The sequence below is a fragment of the Crocodylus siamensis genome, chromosome 8 (genome assembly GCF_052110815.1).
Source record: "Crocodylus siamensis isolate JL-2025a chromosome 8, ASM5211081v1, whole genome shotgun sequence".
Classification (NCBI taxonomy): domain Eukaryota; kingdom Metazoa; phylum Chordata; order Crocodylia; family Crocodylidae; genus Crocodylus; species Crocodylus siamensis.
The window spans coordinates 2,108,976-2,129,560 of record NC_143402.1 but is presented as its reverse complement, the minus strand read 5'-3'; the positions used below and the strand labels follow the sequence as shown (position 1 = coordinate 2,129,560).

At 42.7% G+C, this 20,585-nt stretch overlaps 1 protein-coding gene across 1 annotated transcript in view; it reads right to left on the bottom strand.

Annotated features, from left to right (window-relative positions):
• The window catches only part of STK26 (serine/threonine kinase 26), a 52,145-nt gene extending 31,887 nt beyond the window's left edge, over positions 1–20,258 (bottom strand). Inside the window, exon 1 of the mRNA XM_090060041.1 lies at positions 19,963–20,258. Within this exon, the coding sequence (XP_089916167.1) occupies positions 19,963–20,004 (42 nt within the window). The 5' untranslated portion in view covers positions 20,005–20,258. The remainder of the gene's footprint in view (positions 1–19,962) is intronic.
• Positions 20,259–20,585: the final 327 nt, after the last annotated feature.

Sequence of the window (20,585 nt, the reverse complement as noted above, 5' to 3'; positions counted from 1 at the left end):
AGAACCACAAGCCCAATGCCTTGAAGTTAGCTGTTGAACTTTCAAACAAGTATAGCTGTGTGGTAACTTCAGCTTCCCAGCTGTTCCTCCTTCAGAGCAAGCCAGTAATCACATATCTCTGGTGCTAGAAGGATCAAAAAAGCCTGATGGAATTTTCCAACCCTTGCCATTTTGCCTTCTCCAGGACCTGGATGCATTTGAAATGGGCAGTCACAGGTTTAAAAGGGAAGGCCAATCTTATTACAAGCCTTGCACTATTTCTCTGAAAGTCTGGAGTAGGATCACAGCCAAAGTCCATCTGTCACACAGATACGACTGTAAGAATGCCTTCTTGGAAAGGGTCAGAAACTGTGAAGTAAATTTTAGCTGACTGTTTAGCAAATTTATTGGGCCGTTTTGGTTTCTGCCATTTTCCACCAATTTCAATAGAAGTACATAAACATCCACCAGCCAAGTACTTCTAGCACAGATCAAAACTCACAGCAGAGTTTTATTAGACTGAGATATTTGCAAAAGAAATTTCTTTATTTGCACGCTAGTACGGATGCAACTTACACTGGCCAACCTGGACTTTCAGCAGAGCACTTATTCCAGCCTTCACCCCTAGCAGAGTGGCCATCTCCTCAGCAGAAGGGTAGCTTTGTCACAGCTTCAGCTATACTATGCTTTTAGCAGCACAACTACACGCTTTGTCATACCCCTGACAAAAACTTTTGCTAACAGCACTGCCACGTAGACCTGGGACAGGAGGAGACTAAAGAGATGTCACCCAGCAGCCCTCGGGCACAGCTGCCTTCATGACAGGCTACCTTTGAATTAAGCCCTTTGCATTGTGTTAGAGCTCTTTAAAGACACTGGGTAGGCAAGTCTATTTTTGCCAAGATATTTTATTTTTCTAAGCCTCTGTTCTTTAGGGGCTCGGGGTGGGGGCAGAGAGAACCCTATCCGCTAAAGCAAGACATTTCTTTACTTCTATTGTTATTGTTCAATCAAATTCAGAATTGTGAAACACTGATGAGCTTTGTCTGGACCCTCTTCATTTGTATGCGAGGCTGACAGAAGCCTCTACCATTTAAGACTGTCCCTGCACAGAGCAGCTTACTTTGGTTACAGAAAACAGAGAGGAAACCCCAGTTCCTGTGAATTGTGATAGCGAAGAATGCCCCTCCTGGTGCTCATTTACTATCTTTCCCATTTCATGCCAAGATCACTCCACCCCAATTTACATGGATAGGAAAAGGCCATCAGGGGAGCTTGCCTCAGAAACCAGCAACTCACCTGCAATTGTGAGAAGATTCTTATTTGGGGTGAGCAACACTGCTCCCTGGCATATGGTCACTGCAACCCCGCCCCCCAAGAAGATTTTCTGCCCTAGTTTTGCTCCCTTTGAGAGGCCGACTTACATTTGACATCTGTTGGTCAACAGGCATCATTCTCTCCAACCTACAACACCGACCCTGTACCCTCCACTTACTCGGGGGTGGAGAAACTGCCAAGAACAGATGAAAATATTAACATGAGAAGACGAGTAGAAAAGAAAAAAAGAGCTAGGGGCATTTAATATCCTAAAAAAGGTATCCCAAATTTTGGGGCAGATAAAAACTGATTTAAAAAAAAATTAAAAACAATTCTTTGAAAAAAAACCCCAACACTTAATTAAATTTGAAATTGACAAGATAAGCTAAGGCTGAACCAGATATAATCTACAAAAATCATTCAATAAATGTTAACATTCAAGCAATAGATGCTTATTGCTGCACCTGTAAAAACCACTGGCTGAGCACCTGGAACCACTCTGATGAAGTGCTTGAGCTTTTGATGGCAGTACTCTCCCCCTCACGCACACAAGAGACTTTGCCACTTAAGTCATTTTTTTTTTCTGGTTAACACTGATGTAGTCATCAGGTATACTGAGTGGAACTGAAAAAGCTCCTTGTTTTCATTTTTTTAAACCTGGAAGTAAAAGCTGGGTGGACAAAATATGAGATTTACTATTTCTAAAACCTTGAAGGACATGGTGACCAAAAACAATCAGTTCAGTTCACTTACTGATCAGACAGACAAAAATTTGGCTGGAATGGTCTAAGCAAGGATGATCCTGCCTTGAGCAGTGGGCTCCTGAGGTCTGTTCCTTTACTTGATACAGTAAGTGTGGACAATTTTTCCTTATGCATCCAGTACATTTAGGAGAGTTATTTAACTAATTAGAACCAATTGAAAAAGTCCATTTTTATTGGACGATTTATTGGTCCATTTTAATTAAATGACCCTTTCCATTCTAATGTAGCTCAACACAAAGCGTTAATAAAAAAAAGACACTCTCTCAAATAAGATATCCCCATTTTATAACATGGCAAATTAAGAATCTTAAAATGTATAGAATTGTTTAAATAAATGCATATAGATATAATGCAGCCTCCTAATTTGCAAAGTATCTTGACCAATGAGAAACAATCTTTCTTTAAAAAGGAATACTGAAGTACAAATGTAAAAATATTTTTTTAAGAATCATTTAAATCATGATTAACAGAAATCGGTGCTTAACAAGGTCACTCCATCCTGTCAAATTCTGCATGTAAAAGGCAAGCACTTAAGAAAGGATGCTATCCTGATGGGACTCAAAGAAGCAAAATCACAGGCAAGTAAATTTTCAGTTTTCTAAAGGTACTTTGCACAAAGAGTCACATTGCCACAAAACAGAAGCCTAAAGGGTGCCTGACAAGCAATCAAAAATTGTTTCAAAGAGCATGAAGCCCCTTGCAGCCTCACAATACTGTATCCTAGAAAAGGTGCAAAGCATTTCACTCAGTAAGGTTGGCTGTAATAGAAGGCTGCTTGCTGTTAAACCTAAGCATCTGAGGTTGCAAGGTTATTTCCAGAGCTGTGGATAAAGATTTAATAACATTTTTTCACAAAAATCCATTTAGGAATGCAGAGTAAGGAAGAACAGGGAACAGATACACATCTCAGACCAAGAACCGCAAACCAAAATTCACATACATACCTAGCAGTTAAACTGCCATTAAGTCTTACAAGTTCTGTGTCAAACACTCAGTTTTCCTATCCATCTAAGCCTCGTTTTTTCCCATAAACTGACAATATAATACTAAATCTTTGATAACATGAAATAGTTTAAATCCTACTCTGTCAGGTCTTTGCGGTTTATACTTACAGTGGTTTAAATCGGCAGCGCACTCTCACATGAATACTGGAAGTAAGGACATTTGGGATGGTCTCAATTTTGTCCAAGTTTATAAATTCCTCTTTAAGAGACAAGCATTTATTTCTAAATTCTCTGAAATTATTTAAAGCTATGATTCTAAGGTTAATACCATCCATCTTCAGTCACTTTAAAAACACGTTCAAAACAAGGAAGCTGTATGCAAATCATCTCAGAAATACCTTACTAAAGAATGAGCAAATGAAGGGTGAATGCACCCGAAAGCTTACAATGAACTTCTTTCCAACTACTCAGTTAGTCTAATAAAAGATATCACATCTACCCAAAGAATCTTACTAACCTAATTCAGGCATTTTGAAGAGGCTTGAACATTTTTTAAAGGTGATAAAAGTTATTTGTTAAAGAAAATGTTAAAAATTATTTCCCAAAGGCTGTCAACTTCAACAAACAGCCAAATTCTGAACACCAGGACATTAAGCTTTTCTATAGGTATTGCCAATTATGCCTTTACTACTTGAAATATATTAGACTGCTATTTGCATCAACTGTTGTAACGTGCAACTACAAATTCACTTTTCCCATTCCCAATTTTTAACTTCCCTACCTTTCGGGACTGCTTCCAGACATATTGTGTTATTGATTTTTAGTCAAAATACAGCCATGAGTATACTGTTAATGAAGGGAATTTCGTAAAAAATCTAGCCATACAAAATATTCCAGTGTACTGCTATATGCAAACACAGCTTTGCTGCATAACTGCCAATGAAGTTTTTATAAGGGAATTGTTACCAAAAGGAAAATTCTGAGGGTATTAGCACTCCTAAGCTAATCTCTTATCTATTATCGTATGTTCATTCATAGCTTCACAAATATGGGCAGCTATCAGATGATGAGTGAAGCTGGCAAAGATAAAGGAGAGAAACAGCCCAATGTAATGGCAGAATTGTTCTGAGAACTTGTGGAGGTTGTGCAAGGTCTCCGACTACTGGAAAAGGGCAAATATAGCATTCATGTTTAAGATGGAAGAAGGACCTGGGGAATTAGAAACCAGTCTGACCTCAATATCTGGGAAGATCATGGAGCAGGGGTTCAAGGTATCTACTGTGAAGTATTTAGAAGAGAACAAGGTGATTAGGAACAGTCAGCATGGATTGACCAAAAGCAAGTCATATTGCACCAGCCCAATTGTCTTCTATAAGGTCATCAACAGGATAATGACCAACTTGAAGGAGGCATCAAGTGGGGTTTTCCAGGGGCCTGTCCTAGGTCTGGTACTGTTCAATACCTTTAATCATGATTTGGATGGTGGGAGTGCACACTCAGCAAATTTGTAGATGACACCAAGTTGGGTACAGCTGCAGACACTCTTGAGGGCAAGGTTAGGAACCAAAATGACCTGGACTGACTGCAGAAATGCTCTAGGAGATTCAACAAGGACAAGTGGAAAGTCCTGCACTTGAGACAGAGTAATTGCACGAACAAATACAGAGTGAAATGACTGGTTAGGCTGAAGGACTGCAGAGAAGGATCTGGGGGTTCCTAGGGACTGCAAACTGAATATGAGCCAAGAGTGTGCTCTCGCTGCAAAAAGCCAACAGCATACAGGGTTGTATCAAGAGAAGTGTTACTTGCAAATCAAGGGAAGGGATTCTGCTGCTCCATTTAGCACTGGTGAGGCCTCACCTGCAGTACTGTGTCCAGTTTTGGGCCCCACACTTCAATAAAGATGGGTAGATTGAAAAGAATCCAGGACAGAGCAACAAAAATGATTACCTACCTGGGAAGCAACACTTGGGAGGTAAGGCTAAGTTTATTTAGTCTGGAGAACAGAAGACTGAAGGGTGATTATAGCAAGGATGGATTAGGGCAGTAGGGGACAGGACTAGGAACAATGGCCTCAAACTGCAGCAGAGGAAATTTAGGTTGGAAGTTATGAGGAACTTGCTGGCTCTGAGGATTGTAAATCACTGGAGCAAGCTACCTAGAAGTGGTGAAATCTCCATCTCTGGAAATTTTCAAGAGCAGGTTGGACAGACACTTGGCTGGGATGGTTTAGTCAGGGATGATCCTGCCTTGAGCAGGGGCTGGGCTAGATGACCTTGTGAGATCCCTTTCAGCACTTCTGCTCCCTAGGCGTGATATACACAGATAAAAAGTACAAATGTGACTTGGGAAAGCACACTCATGCCAGCTTTAAATTTAAGCTAGCTGGGGCAAAAGTAGTAAAGATGCATAGGCATGGCTTTCAATATAGATCAGCAAGTCCACAGCATCTATGCTGGGTTCCCAGCAAGTCCATATTCCAGTGCATTTCAATGGGGTGCCACAAACCTTTTCAAGGGTGCCGCAGAGTTGGCACCATCACTACACCCAGGTATAACTGTCCAGCATGCCTTTGTTTCCAAGAGGGGACATGCTGGGCAAGCCAGAAAGCAGCTGCAACAGGAGCCCCTCTGCTGCAGTCCTTCCCAGTCTGCCCAGCATGCCCCCTCCTGGAACCAGATGTGGGGGGTGGTTTTTCCTGGCTGCAGATGGACAACCAACTGGGGCACAAGCCATGGGGAGGGCACTGGAATGGAGGTAACCCCTTTGCACTCTGACAAATTAAGGCTTCTTCAGCCTGGATCTACATGCAAATTGCCTGCACCTGTCAAACTGTGAACAGAAGTGAGTGAGACTGATTGGAGGCGGGGGGGAACTCTGCCTCAGGTCCCAGCAGCAAGTTTGCAGCCCCTGGGAAGCCCATGCTGTAGCAGATAAGACTCTGCCCCCACCTTCTCCTGTTCTCAGCACAACCCTGCCCCCTCCCCATATCCCTGTGCCCAAGGCACAGAAATAACCAGTTTTGCTGCCGGAACAGTGGTTCTCAACTAGGGTGCTGCCAAATTCAGACAAGTTATGGAGGAGTGGCTCGAGTTTAAAAAGGTTGAGAACCACTCCTTACTCTCGTCTCTCACTACTATTGTTACCCATGCTAGCTGGATGAAAGCTGGTACAGAAATGCCCTCCCACACTACCATTACATCTCCATTTTCCTGCTGGATATATATTACTAGTAGAGAGGCATCTCATATCAGTTCCTTATTTCAGTAAGGAATACAGCAAAAAGGCTCTGCTCAGTATAACTATCTTCACCAGCACTTCTGCCAGCCCAGCTGGCCATTATATTACTCAGGGACATAATTTTTCTTATTGCCAACCTAGCTATGCCACAAAATTGAATTGCTGGAGGCCTTAATGACTTCCATGGCCATGACTGGCTGTTTTTCCAACTTTTCTGCTTCCTTTCATCCAGTAGTTTCTTTACCAGTAGCAAGCTGCCAATGGGACATCAGCTGTTCTTTACTTGTGACACATACCATGTTTAAGAATGGGGAAGGCTATAAAAAAAAAGTTATGAACATGAGTCAACTATTCAAACACACCCACTTAAAAGGTAAAAGACAACACACATTTAGGTAGGAGGTAGAAAGCTAGACCTCATCTCAGAAGAACATCCAATTAATTAGATAAGGGACCATGGCTATCTAGCAGATCCTCTGAAGCAGAACAGACCTGAAACTAGTTACCATTACTGACAATTCACAGATGTCTTTTTCCTTAAGAGGACCTTCAAGCAAGCATCTCTACAAACAAGCAAATAAAAACGCATTAAAAAAATAATCACAAAATGTCTCATTTAGGCTGATCTGATGTTTTGTATCTAATGAAACCAAAAAGCAGAAAGGCACTAGGTTTTCAAAAAAGTTTTACATACTCTCATGAGATTCCTTCCAAGAGGCATCAGGATGCCAGCACATTCACTCTGTCTTGACAATACAGACAATACAATACTCAGTTGGAGTACTGAGTCCAGTTCTGGGCACCACACTTTAAGAAGGATGTGGCCTGCCTTGAGAGGGTTCAGAGGAGGGCCAACCGCTTGGTTGGAGGGCAACAGGGCAGGCCCTATGAGGAGAGGCTGAGGGACCTGAACCTGTTCAGCCTCAGCAAGCGCAGGTTGAGGGGGGATTTGGTGGCTGCCTACAAACTCATCAGGGGAGATCAATCTTGCTGGGATCCTATGATCTCAGCTGACTTCCTGCCCTTCGGGCGGGGGGCTGGACTCGATGATCTTCCGAAGTTCCTTCCAGCCCTAATGTCTATGAAATCTATGAAATCAGCAGCAAATAGGAAGGGTCCTATTCTCCCCAGCAGCACCTGGGGTGACGAGGAACAACGGCCAGCAGCTGCTGGAGAACAGGTTCAGGTTAGAGATTAGGAGGCACTATTTCACTGTTAGGGCAGCTAGGATCTGGAACCAGCTTCCTAGGGAAGTGGTTCTCACTCCTACTTTGGGTAAATTCAAAAAGGGGTTGGACAAACACCTGTCTGGGGTCGTGTGATCCCAGCATGTGCTCCAACCAGTGGTGGGGGGTTAGACTGGATGATCTATTCAGGTCCCTTCTGACCTCTAACTACTAGGAAACTATGAATACTTCCTGTGCCAAGCCCAGAGATGCCGTTATATTATCTGGATTTTTAAGAGTCTCCTGAGTTTTATTTAGAAAAGAAAACCGCTTAAGATGTAGGAGCGGATCAGTTGCTACAGCTTGCAGCTTACCTACATTAAAAGACATTATTCAAAACAAAAAAACAAAAAGCTGGGGGGGGGGGAAGCTTTTATATACCTATCTATCCATTAGCTTAAAATGTTTATCCATCTGGAAAGAGAATGAGATTGTCTTTTTATCTCTGTACATAAAGCACCCACAATCCCAAATGCAAAATGGGACCTTTGGGTACTATCAGAAACCACTGCCACACAGCACTGTTGATAACTAATAGATTATTCCAAATACAGCAAGTCACTAAGAAAACTCAGTAGTTACTAAACCAAAATTGAATCTTGATAGTTAGTGAAAAGCTAAAGCCCAAATTTTAGGAAAGAAGTAGTCTATTACCTACGTCTTCTAGCAAGGCTAGGGATAGATCAGTCTTTCTTCTCCTACGGCTGGAAGATTTGTGACAGCAGCAGAATGATCTCAGACTTCTGGAGTTTCCCTGCCTGAAGATACGCAGGACTGGTAACCTGAAGACAATACCTTAATTGCTAGCTTTTGAGGGTTAGTTTATTACTATTTGTAAAATATCATGAAGTACATCAGAGGAGAGTGCTATAGAAGTCAAATATGGAAAACAACAGAGCCTTTTATGTCAAAAAATTAATGTACTAACTGTTCAATGGCAATAGTTAAATGGTGTAAAATGTATCTGAAGGTCAGCAAACTAAAAAGAGTAATTAAAAATTAATCCAATCACTTCATTTTAACCACCTAACTAACCAGAGAACTCCCAAAACAACTTGTAAGTCCTGGATAAGCATAGCCAACCCTTATGCTAAGAAAAACAAGGATGGCACCAGGACCAAAATTAGCATTCGTGTGAGGGATTTATCGTGGGAACTGAGAAAACTGCGGGTGAGAGAGCAAAAATTGATGACAGGCTAGCGATCAGGAACTGTGTGCCCTTCTACAGTAAAGAACAACTTTAAAAAACATAAAAAGCAGGGGGGGAAAGAGAGACAACATACACGGAACTTTTTTTTGGAATTCCAAAATTTGGAAAGCAGGAGAGCAGGTTGGCAAGTGCCAGAAGATGACCAGAAACAAACAGGAAGACACCTCAAATGAAAGTCAGGACTAGCAGAAAATGTTTTCTGGACAGAACAGAATGACACAAAGAGTTGTGGTACATGTGCATACTTTTAGGAATTATTTTCCTCTCTGTTTTAAACAGAAATCCCAATTAGCTACCAACATTTAAACATTTAAAATGAGATGTTTACCCAATACCTTGTTAATCTATACCTGCATCACCTCTACCCCTCATATATTCATACCTAGGAAATAAGACAGAGGAACAACAACAACAACAAAAAATATGTAAATGATATTACTTGGTCTCCACCATGATTTTGAATAGATTAATTAAGTAGTCTAACACGGCGTAGCTCATAATAATAATAAGTGGTTCCTCTTAATTGGAGATAGCATTCTGGTCTAGATCTAGTCACAGATTCCCTCCAAATGCAGTGTTTAAGCTGGATCCTGCAAATATTCCTGGCTCCACAGATCCAGCCTGGAGGAAGTCTGACACACCTGACGTTTAAATATTCTTTTGCCCTATGACATTTTGTTACCAGCCTAAAGAAACGTGTGAACCCTATTCATCTGAATTAGAAGTTTAAAGAGATAGGAGAACTGTTACAACTTCTCCTTGCCAAAAGAGCTTTTATATTAATTCTCTCCATTTTATACACTGCTTTGAAAATCTTTTACAAATTACAAAATTACAAATTACAAAATTACCTTACAAATTACAAAAGCTGTGTTAGGAAGCATCATAAAATGAAAAATGATGCAGACTTCCAATCCAATGCACTTTGTTTTTAATAGCACACATTTCCTTTCAGCCAGCTGACTACTTATCAGATCACAAGTCCATTGCTTTTGCTTTTTGCACCACCCACCTGAGAGACAATAGCATTAAAGCTTTGACACTAGGAAAAAACCACACACAGTCATGAAATGTATGCAATGTTTTCTGAATGCTAGAGTGGCCAAATAGACATTGCTACACAAACACAAGTACCTCCATAGGCAGAGATGCATCTTGCTTTACTTTAAAGCCATTTTATAATTTTTTATAGAAATAACATTAGCATATGATCACAATATCCCTATGTAAGTAATGGCACGTGACAGTACAGATAGTTTGAACAAATCAGCTTAGTCATTGACAAACCATAAACCCAAATGTTAGCATGTGCACAAATATCTTCTTTTTCTGTACAAGCTACTGAAACGAGATAGCTTGTACACAAAAGAACTCTCTTCCTGGTGTAGATTAAACCAGCTCCCTGAACAGTACAAGCTATAAAAGAAATTCCTTTTTGCTGGTATAACTGCATTGACAGTGTGGTTTTTGGCTGGCATATCTGTGTCAGTTAAACATGTGATTAGGTCCCAAAGTCCTAATCAACATAGTTCTGCCTTTAATTTTTGAGTACAGATGAAGCCCAAGTAAAATCATGACCTCCTGACATCTTCCCACAAGGCCGATGAGATGAATAGCCGCCGTTCTTAAAAGCAGGTGCCATCAGAAAAGCAGAAGCTGCTCTGTTGTATTTTAACAGCTCACAGAGGAACTTCAAATGGGATGGGGAGATTCACAGGCAGCTGAATGGAGCCTTTAGAGCTTAAAAATCACAAGTTTCTTGTGTCTTTGCAGGTAAGAGTAAAGAAGGCAGTCCCTTCCAGAGAGTTAAAGGTTAATAAAATTATTAAGTTTTTCTTTCCCAGTCTTGAGGAAGGGTGTTTTGCAACCAAAGGCTTATTTGCATCTTTTCCAATTATGAAGCTAGTCCACTAAAAGAGATTCTCAAATAAGTCTTGCTTATCACATATTCATTGAACCACTGCATCTATAGCAACTACCAAAAGTTTTCCACTGCATTTTAAAGTCTATTTACTGTATTTTAGCATAACAAATCAATGTCTCTTTCTAAGGATTCTATTGGGTCTAGTATTGCCATTTTGATGTGTGCAGCGCTGGTAGCTACCATATCCGATTAGAGGGCTTTCTGATACAGAAGCCATATAAATAGCGGTCAGGAATGACAAGGATACTACCTGGTGGTACATGACCTATTTTCAGGCATCTCCTAAGCTACCAAATCAGGAACATTCAGACTGTAGCAGCACCCTGATCTGCAGAAATGCCTGCCCAGGAGTATAATGGTACTCTCTTCGGGACTGAAGGGCTACTCCTCAACTGATTACCCTTGACTCCAAGGCTGAGCCTTTCCCTGAGCTACCAGCTCACCACAAACAGGAGAAACTATTGCTCTTTTTCCCTTCTTCCACTATACTCCTCTGCATTATATGAAATCCAGGCAGACTCGAGTCAACAAGTCCTGTCAACCTTTCATCCTATTTGTAGGCTTCCTGAATTGGGACTCTCCAGATTTCAGCTTCTGCCGTAGGATTGACACGTAGAAGAGCCTGGAAAGCTGACTCTTAATCATTTGGTCCATCTAGGTTATGGGTCTGCTGCTGTAGCCCAGGGGTCAGCCCACTGACTTCCCAAGCCCAAGGCCCTGGGGTTCAAGTTGCCTGGCTGCCGTGACCAACGGCTGTACATTTAAATGTCAAGGATTGCAACAGACTGCCTAGAGAAATTGTGGACTCTCCATCCTTGCAAGCTCTGAAGAGCAGGTAGAACAGACACCTGACTGGGGTGGTTTAGTCAGGGATGATCCTGCCTTCAGCAAGGAGCTGGCCTAGATAGATGACCTTGTGAGGTCCCTTCCAGCCCTACTTTCCTACAATCCTAAAGCCTCTTTCACAGGGTAGGATTCACAGTAAAGGCTCATGCTTCTTCCTGACACAAGTAGCAAATGAACACATGGTATAGCATGTCTCCAAAGAGCCATGCTCAGAGATGCATTAGCATATATGCAAGTCAATGACTGGTATCTTGTAATTCACGATATTGTTTTTCACCGATAAGTCCTCTGGTTGGTGAACACTTTTGGCAGAGTGGGCCTGACAGCATATCAGACTATACACTGACTGAATTTAGCTCTTCTTCAGTGCTGAGAGACAGATCCACATTCAAGATGCTGATATGCAACTAAACTAGCCAAAATAATAGACCTGCAGAATGAGAACTAGCTAGACAAGTTACACTTTAAAGAACAAATAGTGGTTCTCTAAACAGGCACACTAAAAAAGCCAATGAAGCTGCATTTGGAGGGAATTCAAACATCACTGATCAGCAATCAGAAGGAAGGAACAGGATTTGGAAGTGGCTCCTCACAATCCCTCACCAACTGTTTAGTTCTGCAAGAGAGCATGCATGCAGTTCTGCCACAGCTTTCCAGACAATTCTGCCTTTGTTGCATACTCGCCCCATAACCATTAACTTGTACCGAATTTTCAAAAGAAAACAAAAAGCCAAAAAAAACCCAAAAACAAAACATGGCACATATAAGACGAGCACCAAGAAAAGGCTTAAGTAGTACTACGGGCTTAAGTTGGCTTACTTGGTACTACAGAATTCTACCTAACCACTTTTCCACACGGCTACCAAAATTTAAGGTAATACAAGACACAATTTAGCTGGCTTAAAATAAAACAACTGATGACAGAACTGTCCAGTAATGTCAGAAGCAAAACAAAATCTCTTTTGCCAATTCAAAAAAAAGTATATTAGTTGGTGATCGTTTGTTTTTCTCTTTTGAAAGTCTCCCCAGTTACTCAGCATAGATACCTGCAAATATTTTTACTACTACACCTGGGACAAACTTTGCTAGACCACCTGCCACACTGGGCTTCCAACTTGCACATAAGAATCTACCACTGACCTTGTGGCTTTGGGCACGTTGCAAAGCATCAGCAGTTAAGAGAAAAAGAAACTATTCACATTTAAAGGAATACTGAACCATCATGTTTAAAAAGAAAACAAAGGTAATATAAGTAATTATTCTGTTTTTACAGTTAATACGTGCAGTCATTTAAAAACCAGTCCCAAGTATAGGTGCATAAGCAAGCAATACTGTCAAATAAAACCAAGCGATTCCATATGTATTACTAAGCCACTCTTGTTCCTAGGTACATTCCCTCTTTTTTACGTGAACACAAAGTACAGAAAACATTTCAACATTATAAGTAAAACTTGACAGAGAAGACAGATATTTGCCATGCATTAAAAACCAACCAATGCTGATCACATCATTGGAATATTCATGAATGATCCACTGCAGAATAGCCTAACAGACAATAGCTGTGCACTTCTGAAGTGGAAAACCTAATTGCAGATGAACATTTTCATCTTTCTTGAGACAATGATGCCCTAGCCTAAACTGATAGAAGATGATGGTAAAAACAGCATAGCAATTATGGTGAAAAGGAATGCATTTGTGGTTAATGCACTGAACTGATGCACACAGAAGCTAATGCACTGGACAGAAGTATACTTTACAGCTTTGTACTCCTTCCAAACCTTCAAAAAAACCCACCAGTAACAGACCACTGGGGATTCTCTCACGCACCAGAAACTGAAGCATTTGCTAATTTCCCCATCAGCTACACCTAAGCAACTCCAAGGCAGGTACCAATGCCAGCAAAATTTGAAGAAAATAAGGCTGCACATGTATCAATGAAGTCTAATTTGTCTTGGACAACTTGATGATGATGATGAGCAAAATAGGTGAAAAAAAACAACACAGGTTGGCTACTGGAGCTCAAGCTGTTTGCAGGGCCGGCAGTTAAGAAAATACATTTTTCTTTACACATCAAGAGCATTCGATGTAGAAACTGCTGAAAGACTAAAAGCAGAATCCCAAAGTGTTTTTTAAAGCAGAACCATTTTAAAAGCCAAATGCTCCATAGGTCTTGACAGTGCTAAGCAGTTTCCCAGTATCTTTAGCTATGTGTTTTCTGACCCAGAATCACAAGGCAGGGAAGACAGGAAAGCTACCTATGGTATTCATCAGCATCAGGACCACAAGGAGCAGGGGACAGCACTCAGCCACAGTGGTACGGCTCTGGTGCCTTGCTGCAGGGATACAGCAACCTGCCTCACTCTGTAGCAAGGCAGGAGTGTTTTGTCACAGTGCTTTGCCAGGCACTGCTCTGGGTGGGCTGGGCAGTGCCAGCAGCAAAGGGAAGCCCAAGCCCAGTTCCTGGCCCCTCCAGCTTTTAAATGGCTGCCCCTGCCACTCAGCTGAGCAGTACTGGGGAAAGAGGAGACCAGAGGGGCTGGAAGGCAGGCTTGGAAAGCTCTCCCCGAGCCCATTTTCCCAGCCCTGATGGCTTTTAAATTGCTGAGTGGCAATTGCTGAGGGGGAGGCAAGGGGAAGTGGATACAGCCAAGTGCCAGGCTTGCAAGCCCAACCTCCCAGCCTTGCAGTAGGGGAGGAGGAGCAGTGCTCCCTGCCTTTGGCTCTAATACTCAGGACCCAAGTAAAGGGACTAACACAGCAAAGTCCCTGCTTGCTTCCGATATCAGGAACTCACCTGTGAGGAGGTGAGGAACCGCTGCCAGCTGCTCTTCCCCTCCCAGAGCACAGGATATGGAGAACAACTGCTCCCCGCACCATCTCCAGACTTCAGTCTCTGGAAGGTGTGGGAGCCTGTCTCCAAGAGCAGTTAAGCCAAAGGAAAGTAGCGTGCAGACGTTCAGTTTCTTAGGAGCAATTGAACTCTGGCTGTTCCTGGGTTATTTTTCTTCCAGAGCAGCCATTTATGCTCTGGGAGAAAAAGCCTAAATGTCTGCACACTTACGTTTTCTGCCTGGAAAATGGCAATTCCCCCAGCAGAACCTGAACATCTGGACATGTGCAAGAACCATCTGAATATACCTAATTTCTGAACAGAGCAATAAACGAACTGTTCTTTGACTCGATCCTCTGCTAGAGTTTTAAGTTTCTCCACTACCTCCTTTTAAACTCAAGGATATCTACCAAAACCAGCTTGTACATAGATGGCATAAACAGAGTGACTTGTAGTATCTGTGTGCATTACAGTTAAAACAAGGTACATTACAGCTGTGAAGCAGCACACACTTCCAACCAGCTTCAGGCACTCCATTGAAGAAAGCCTGTGTTGAAGGTACGTGACCTTGAATAAATGAGGTAAACTAAATTTATCATATCAAATGAAGCTGTCATAAAAATCCCTTCTCCATGTCATGAATCAGCTTCCTGCTGGTTTCTGGCTACAAAGTGTTATAATGTGCAAAACTTAGCTGCTGCCTGTTATCCTATTATCCACCTGATAACTACGTTCAACTAAATTACATCCAAGTGTCCCTGGAGTTGGACTGAAGGACCAAGAAAAGAGCATTACTATTAGAGACTCCCCAGTTCCCGGATTCAGACACTCCTCTGATAGCCAAAGAGTAGAATCAACAGTCCTCAAGTTCTGGGCCATAGTTCAGTCTCGTGGTGCTCCCTGTTCTTCCCCATTTCTAGAAGAAGTAAGGCTCTGTATTTCAAGACAGCCGGGATGTCAGGAAAAGAAAATAAAAAAAAAAAAATAGGACAAAACACAGCCTTGTGGCCTCCAGTACAGGCAGATAAGAACTACTAGAAGATGCCAGTGAAGCAACCAGAGGGAAACAGGAGGGCTGGAGGGAGCATTTAGGGTACAAAACAGCTAGGCAGCATATTGTCAGACCTTTCCATCCACGACAAGTATATCCAACCGGATACAAAGACACTGAATCACAGGAAGAGAAAAATAGAGATTATAAAAGATTAAAGAGCCAAAGAAGATGCTGTTCAGAATTTTTTTTGAGAGATGGGAGGGTGGTGTGGGAGAGTGGTTCCACCCTGTATACAAGTTTGTAAACTGGCCTCTTCTAAGTAATTTCTTAGAATTTTTTATTTTACCTCGTACCACCTTTTTTTTTGGACAAAAAACAAGCCAAATAATATTTCTTCCTCTAGGAGAGGCAGAGACCTCATTTGCTCATAAAGGATTTTCATGCTATCCTCACCCACAAATAATTTCTCACTAGTATCCTGTGTGCTGAATACTCTGAGATATTTTCACTAGCATTAAACATTACACAAATACAGGTTTTCCACACTAGTTTGAAACCAGGAAAGGAAGAGTTCATTTACCACTTCTCCAAGTAAAAGGCCTTATTTCTCAAGTGATCTTCTATTGAGGGTGGAGGAACCCACAGAAAAATTGTATGCCCCCTCCTTTTTGAGGGCCTGTCTTCAAAAAAAAAAAATCAAAAAAGTCAGGGTTGTTGGTTGTAGCCATGTTGGTCTAAGGACATAGGCAGGCAAGGTTCTTTGTTAGAAAAAATATTGGAAAAATGTTCTTTAGTTGGAAAAAATGTTCTTTGCCAGCTTCCGGGCACAAAAATAGGTATGCTTGAAGAAGGGCGTTTGTGCCTGAAAGCTGGCAAAGAACATTTTTTCCAACCACTTAGTTGGAAAAGTCTAATACAAGATATCGCATCTGCCCAAAGAACCTTGCCTAATCAAGTCAGGCACTTATGACACTAACAATTAAGTACAAATTGCCTTTACTGTTCATAGTAACTGGCCATTCATCATACACAGGAGACACTGGCAAGTCCAACTTTAAAAAAGTTGAGTAAAACGTAAGATTCAGTTAGTTACAGATGCCCAGCTCAGGCTTTCCCCATCTGAAATGAAGGATGCAGCAAAGAACCGGAATTTTCTGCTCACCTGAACTTTCTTCAGCCCCTTTCAGTTATATGTCTGGCCTACTGGATCGAAGAGGGAAAAAAAAAAGAATCACTGTACCTAAACATCCCTTCTCTAACACCAGCAGTAGCCATTATTTTCCCCATCACACACCAACCTATTAGGGGGAGACAGTTCAAGGCAGCAGAACTCCTTTCTCCCACCATCCCTACCTAGAAACACATTTCAGTTCAGCTGGATCCCTTACAGGGGTGGCAGTACAGTAAGATCTTACAGTGAGACAATTTATTCCATCAGCAGGAGCTACTTTCACTATTTTTTCTCCACAAAAAAATAGACAAGGAAAATTCAGTCAGTTGTGAAGTATAGTTAACTCTAACTGGAAGACAAGGACAACTCAAAGAACTCACAACACTAGACAACCTCAGCTGGGCTCCCACAGCTCCAAGTACCTTTCATTTTTTTATTCTAACCTTAAATATATAAAACACACTATATATCAAACCTGTAGGTAGAATACTAAACGTTTACACCGCTGAGAACTTTTATATGCACGCTGGCAATACTAAATACAGTCTTCAGTACCCATGATAGCCTTAGCTCTAAATGCTATAATTTTATGAACCAGACTTTAAAGTTCAAATGCAAAGATAACCTAACATCAAACTCTTGTGTCTGTACAAATGGAAGCCTGGCAAACAGTGAGAAGAGAATATATTTAGTGGGCTATTTGTGTAATCAGGAATTGAAAGGTACATGTTTTTTCTTCAACTGAATGTAGGCTGTACAGCAAATTGGAGTCTATGCAACCACTGCCTAATTAAATGTTTTGGTAGCTACTCATCAGAGTGATAGATAAGATTGTTTCAGAGCCTTCTATTATTGTCAGGGTTTTATAAGGTAGAGTTAAAGTTACTTTAGTGACTTCAATACGGCTTTCTAGTTTCCAATACTGGGATGTATTTTAAATAGGAAAACATTATTTTCAAGTTATTTGGCTTAACCAAGCCAGAAAAATGTCTCCACAGCATCAATATATATATATTTTTGTTGTGGAATTAGTAAATAAGCTGAATAATAAATGACACTATTTTTGTTCATGAAATGTTCTTTTCCTTCTTATTAGAATTAAAAGGGGGTAAAGGAAAATATCAGATTACCGATTGAAGTCGTCATAGGGACAACATGAACCATCTTAAACTACTTCCACTCCAACAATAAATAAAATCCTTCCGATGTTACATACAGGGTATAAGACTATGCTTTGGGGACTAAAAACCTCCCCATCTTTCCCAGCACTAATTTTAACGTAACTATTGGGTCCCATAAATCAAAACAGGACAAACAAGGATCTGCTTAGTTTCTTAAATCAAACAGCAGGTGTTTATTTCAAAACACTGACCAGAAGCAGGTAACACTTTAACTACCTCAACAGCCCTTATTAAATAATAGTGAACAGAAGTTAGAGTTAAAAAAGGATGAAGCCACTCCCATATCCCAATCATCTCTTCCACACTTTCAGAGGAATAAGGTAAAGATTAATTTCACTGTTAACTCAAATTCTTTGCATCCTAGGAGAGCTTCTAATGATTTGTATATTGGCTTTCATAAAAAATAAAATAACCTCCAGGGAAAAATATCTTAATTGTCAGCATCTGTACATATGTAAAAGTTAAGAAAATATGCATAAAACCTAGGCAAATATACTAAGGGGTCTGGGTTAAACTAACAACATCACTCCAGTGGAAGGAAACATATATAAAATGCATCAACTTAGAAAACAGTACTTATAATAATTTCAGGGTCCTTTTTGAACCAGAGTAAATCCTAATGGAAGAGATGAGCAATATATTCAAATATTAAAGTATAAGTATGGACTGTCTAGGATTTTGAATGAAAAAGAATGGGAGGGGAGGCTATTGAAGCGATGTAAGAAAAACCTTGTCACATCACAGCACATAACTAAAAATAAATCTCAGTGTCCTTCTACCATCACAGCTCCCTAGCCTAAGTTTTAAATCTGCATAATTAATAATATAGATACATTTCAAATACCTAGGAAATTGGCAGGTTAAAATTCTAAGCAGCTGAGAAAGAATGATTTCATGTCTGCTTGCATCAACAGAAAGTTAGCAAAATAATTTCTTTTAGGAGAAAAATGTAACAGAATTCAGGAAATGTAAACATCCTGAAGATAAAAGCAAAAGTAGTAACTTTACCTTACCAACTTGGCCTACTTTTAAAAGTTCATTCTTTACCATTTTAGAAAGTGTATAATTACATTTGCAAATGCCTTAAATACCACATGCAGGTGGTATTGAAGATATTGTTACTAGCAGTTGTGAACCTTCCTTGATTCAGCTATTCATTCTAGCATACATCCTAAAGGCTATTGCATCATTTAGGCTACCTAAATTTCAGAGGCATGACTGTCTCATTAACAAAGAAAATACTTATATAGCTAGAGAATTGTTCATCTGTTACAGCAGGGTACTTCCAGGGGAAGGTGTTCATTCCTTTACTCTTACAAAAAGCCTTTCAAAATTCATGGGCACACACCATTGGGGAGTAAGTCTCTTGATCAGGACACTCATCAAGACCTATAATAACTAATGAGGAAAAAAGTGAGACACATTCCAAAAAATGGAGCAATTTGGATTAAAAGCTAATTTAGGCTTTGCATGAGAATTAAGATCTTCCAATGGGGAACTAAAGTAGCTTGTAGTCAATGCTGGTGTTGATATTGTGGACTAGAGAGAGGTAATTTATAGCCCTCTTCGTCTGCAGCCAAACAGAAGGCAGGTCATTGATGCACCTTACAGACCAGCGGTTCTCAACCTTCCTAGGATCAACGCACCCGCGGCGAGGCCTGCATCATGCCCTGGAAAATGGCAGCTCTTACCTCTCACTTGGTTTTCAGCTATGGAAAAATAAGAAGAGCATGTTTTCTGCTGCAAAAAACCTAAAAAGACCCCAGGTCAGAAAGTATTGCACTCTTACAGATTTCTAACTTGAGAGGTTCATCTTATGAACCACACTTGCACACTTAACAGTGCGCGGCACCCTTCGCAGGCTCTCGAGGCGCCCCGGGCGCTGCAGCACCATGGTGGAGAACCAGCGTTGCAGACCCTGGCGCTGGGCACGGCGGGCGGTCCTGCGAAGGGTGCCCTGAGGTGCAAGAAGATAAGCCGACGACTGGCGAGCGCAGGCTCGGACCTGTCCCCGACTGCCAGGCCGTCGCACCGCCACCTGCACGCCGGGCTTGGAAACGGGGTGCCACCCCACCCACAGAGGGGCCTGCAGCCCCGCGACGGGGGCACCGCAAACCCAGCGCCGGCTGCTGCCAGCGCCACAGAGGGGTGTCAAGAGCCCAAAGAGCGGCACCGGCAAGGGACACCCCACAATGGGGTGCCCACATGCCGAGCCCCACAACGGGGTGCCAACGTGAGGCGCCCCGAGCCCCACAATGGGGGGCGCCCCGAGCCCCACGACAGGGGCCCGTGAGGGGCGCCCCGAGCCCCGGAGCGGGGCGGCGCGGGGCGCTCACCTGCATGCCGGGCACCTGCACGGCGACGGGCGAGTGGGCCATGGCGGCGGCAGACAAAGCCGGCGGCGGCGCGGCCCGCGGCGCTCCCGGCCGTGCCCTGGGCGGCGGCTAGCGCGGCGCGGCCATGCCCCGCGGGCGCTAGTGGCGGAGGCGGCGGCCCCCCGGGCCCATGCCGCGGCGGCGGGCGAGGCGCGGCCTGTGTCTCCTCAGGACGCCGCGGCGGCCGGCGCCATGTTGGTCGGGCTCGGGCGGCTGCGGCTGCGGCGGCTCCTTCCGTCTCTTCGGCTCGGCGCTGCCGGCCCGCCCCTGCCACCGCCCACGGGGCGGGAGCCTCGCGTGGGGCTCCGGCACTCCCCGCCCCCCCCTCCTCCTGCTGCTGAGGTAAACCTTCCTCTCGCCCGGCCTCAGCGTGCCTGGCTGCAGCCCGGGCCCATTGCTCCTTGCTCTGTCGCCCCCCACCCCGCACCGAGCCCCATGCCCTGTGCAGCCCCGCACTGTCTCGCTCGGCCCGAGACCACCCCGCCGACTAGGCCCGTCTCGGCCGAGGGCGTGCGGACACCCACATGCCACTCCCGAAATGAGGGCTGAGGTGAGGCCCCAGTGTTCCAGCCCCAGAAAACACC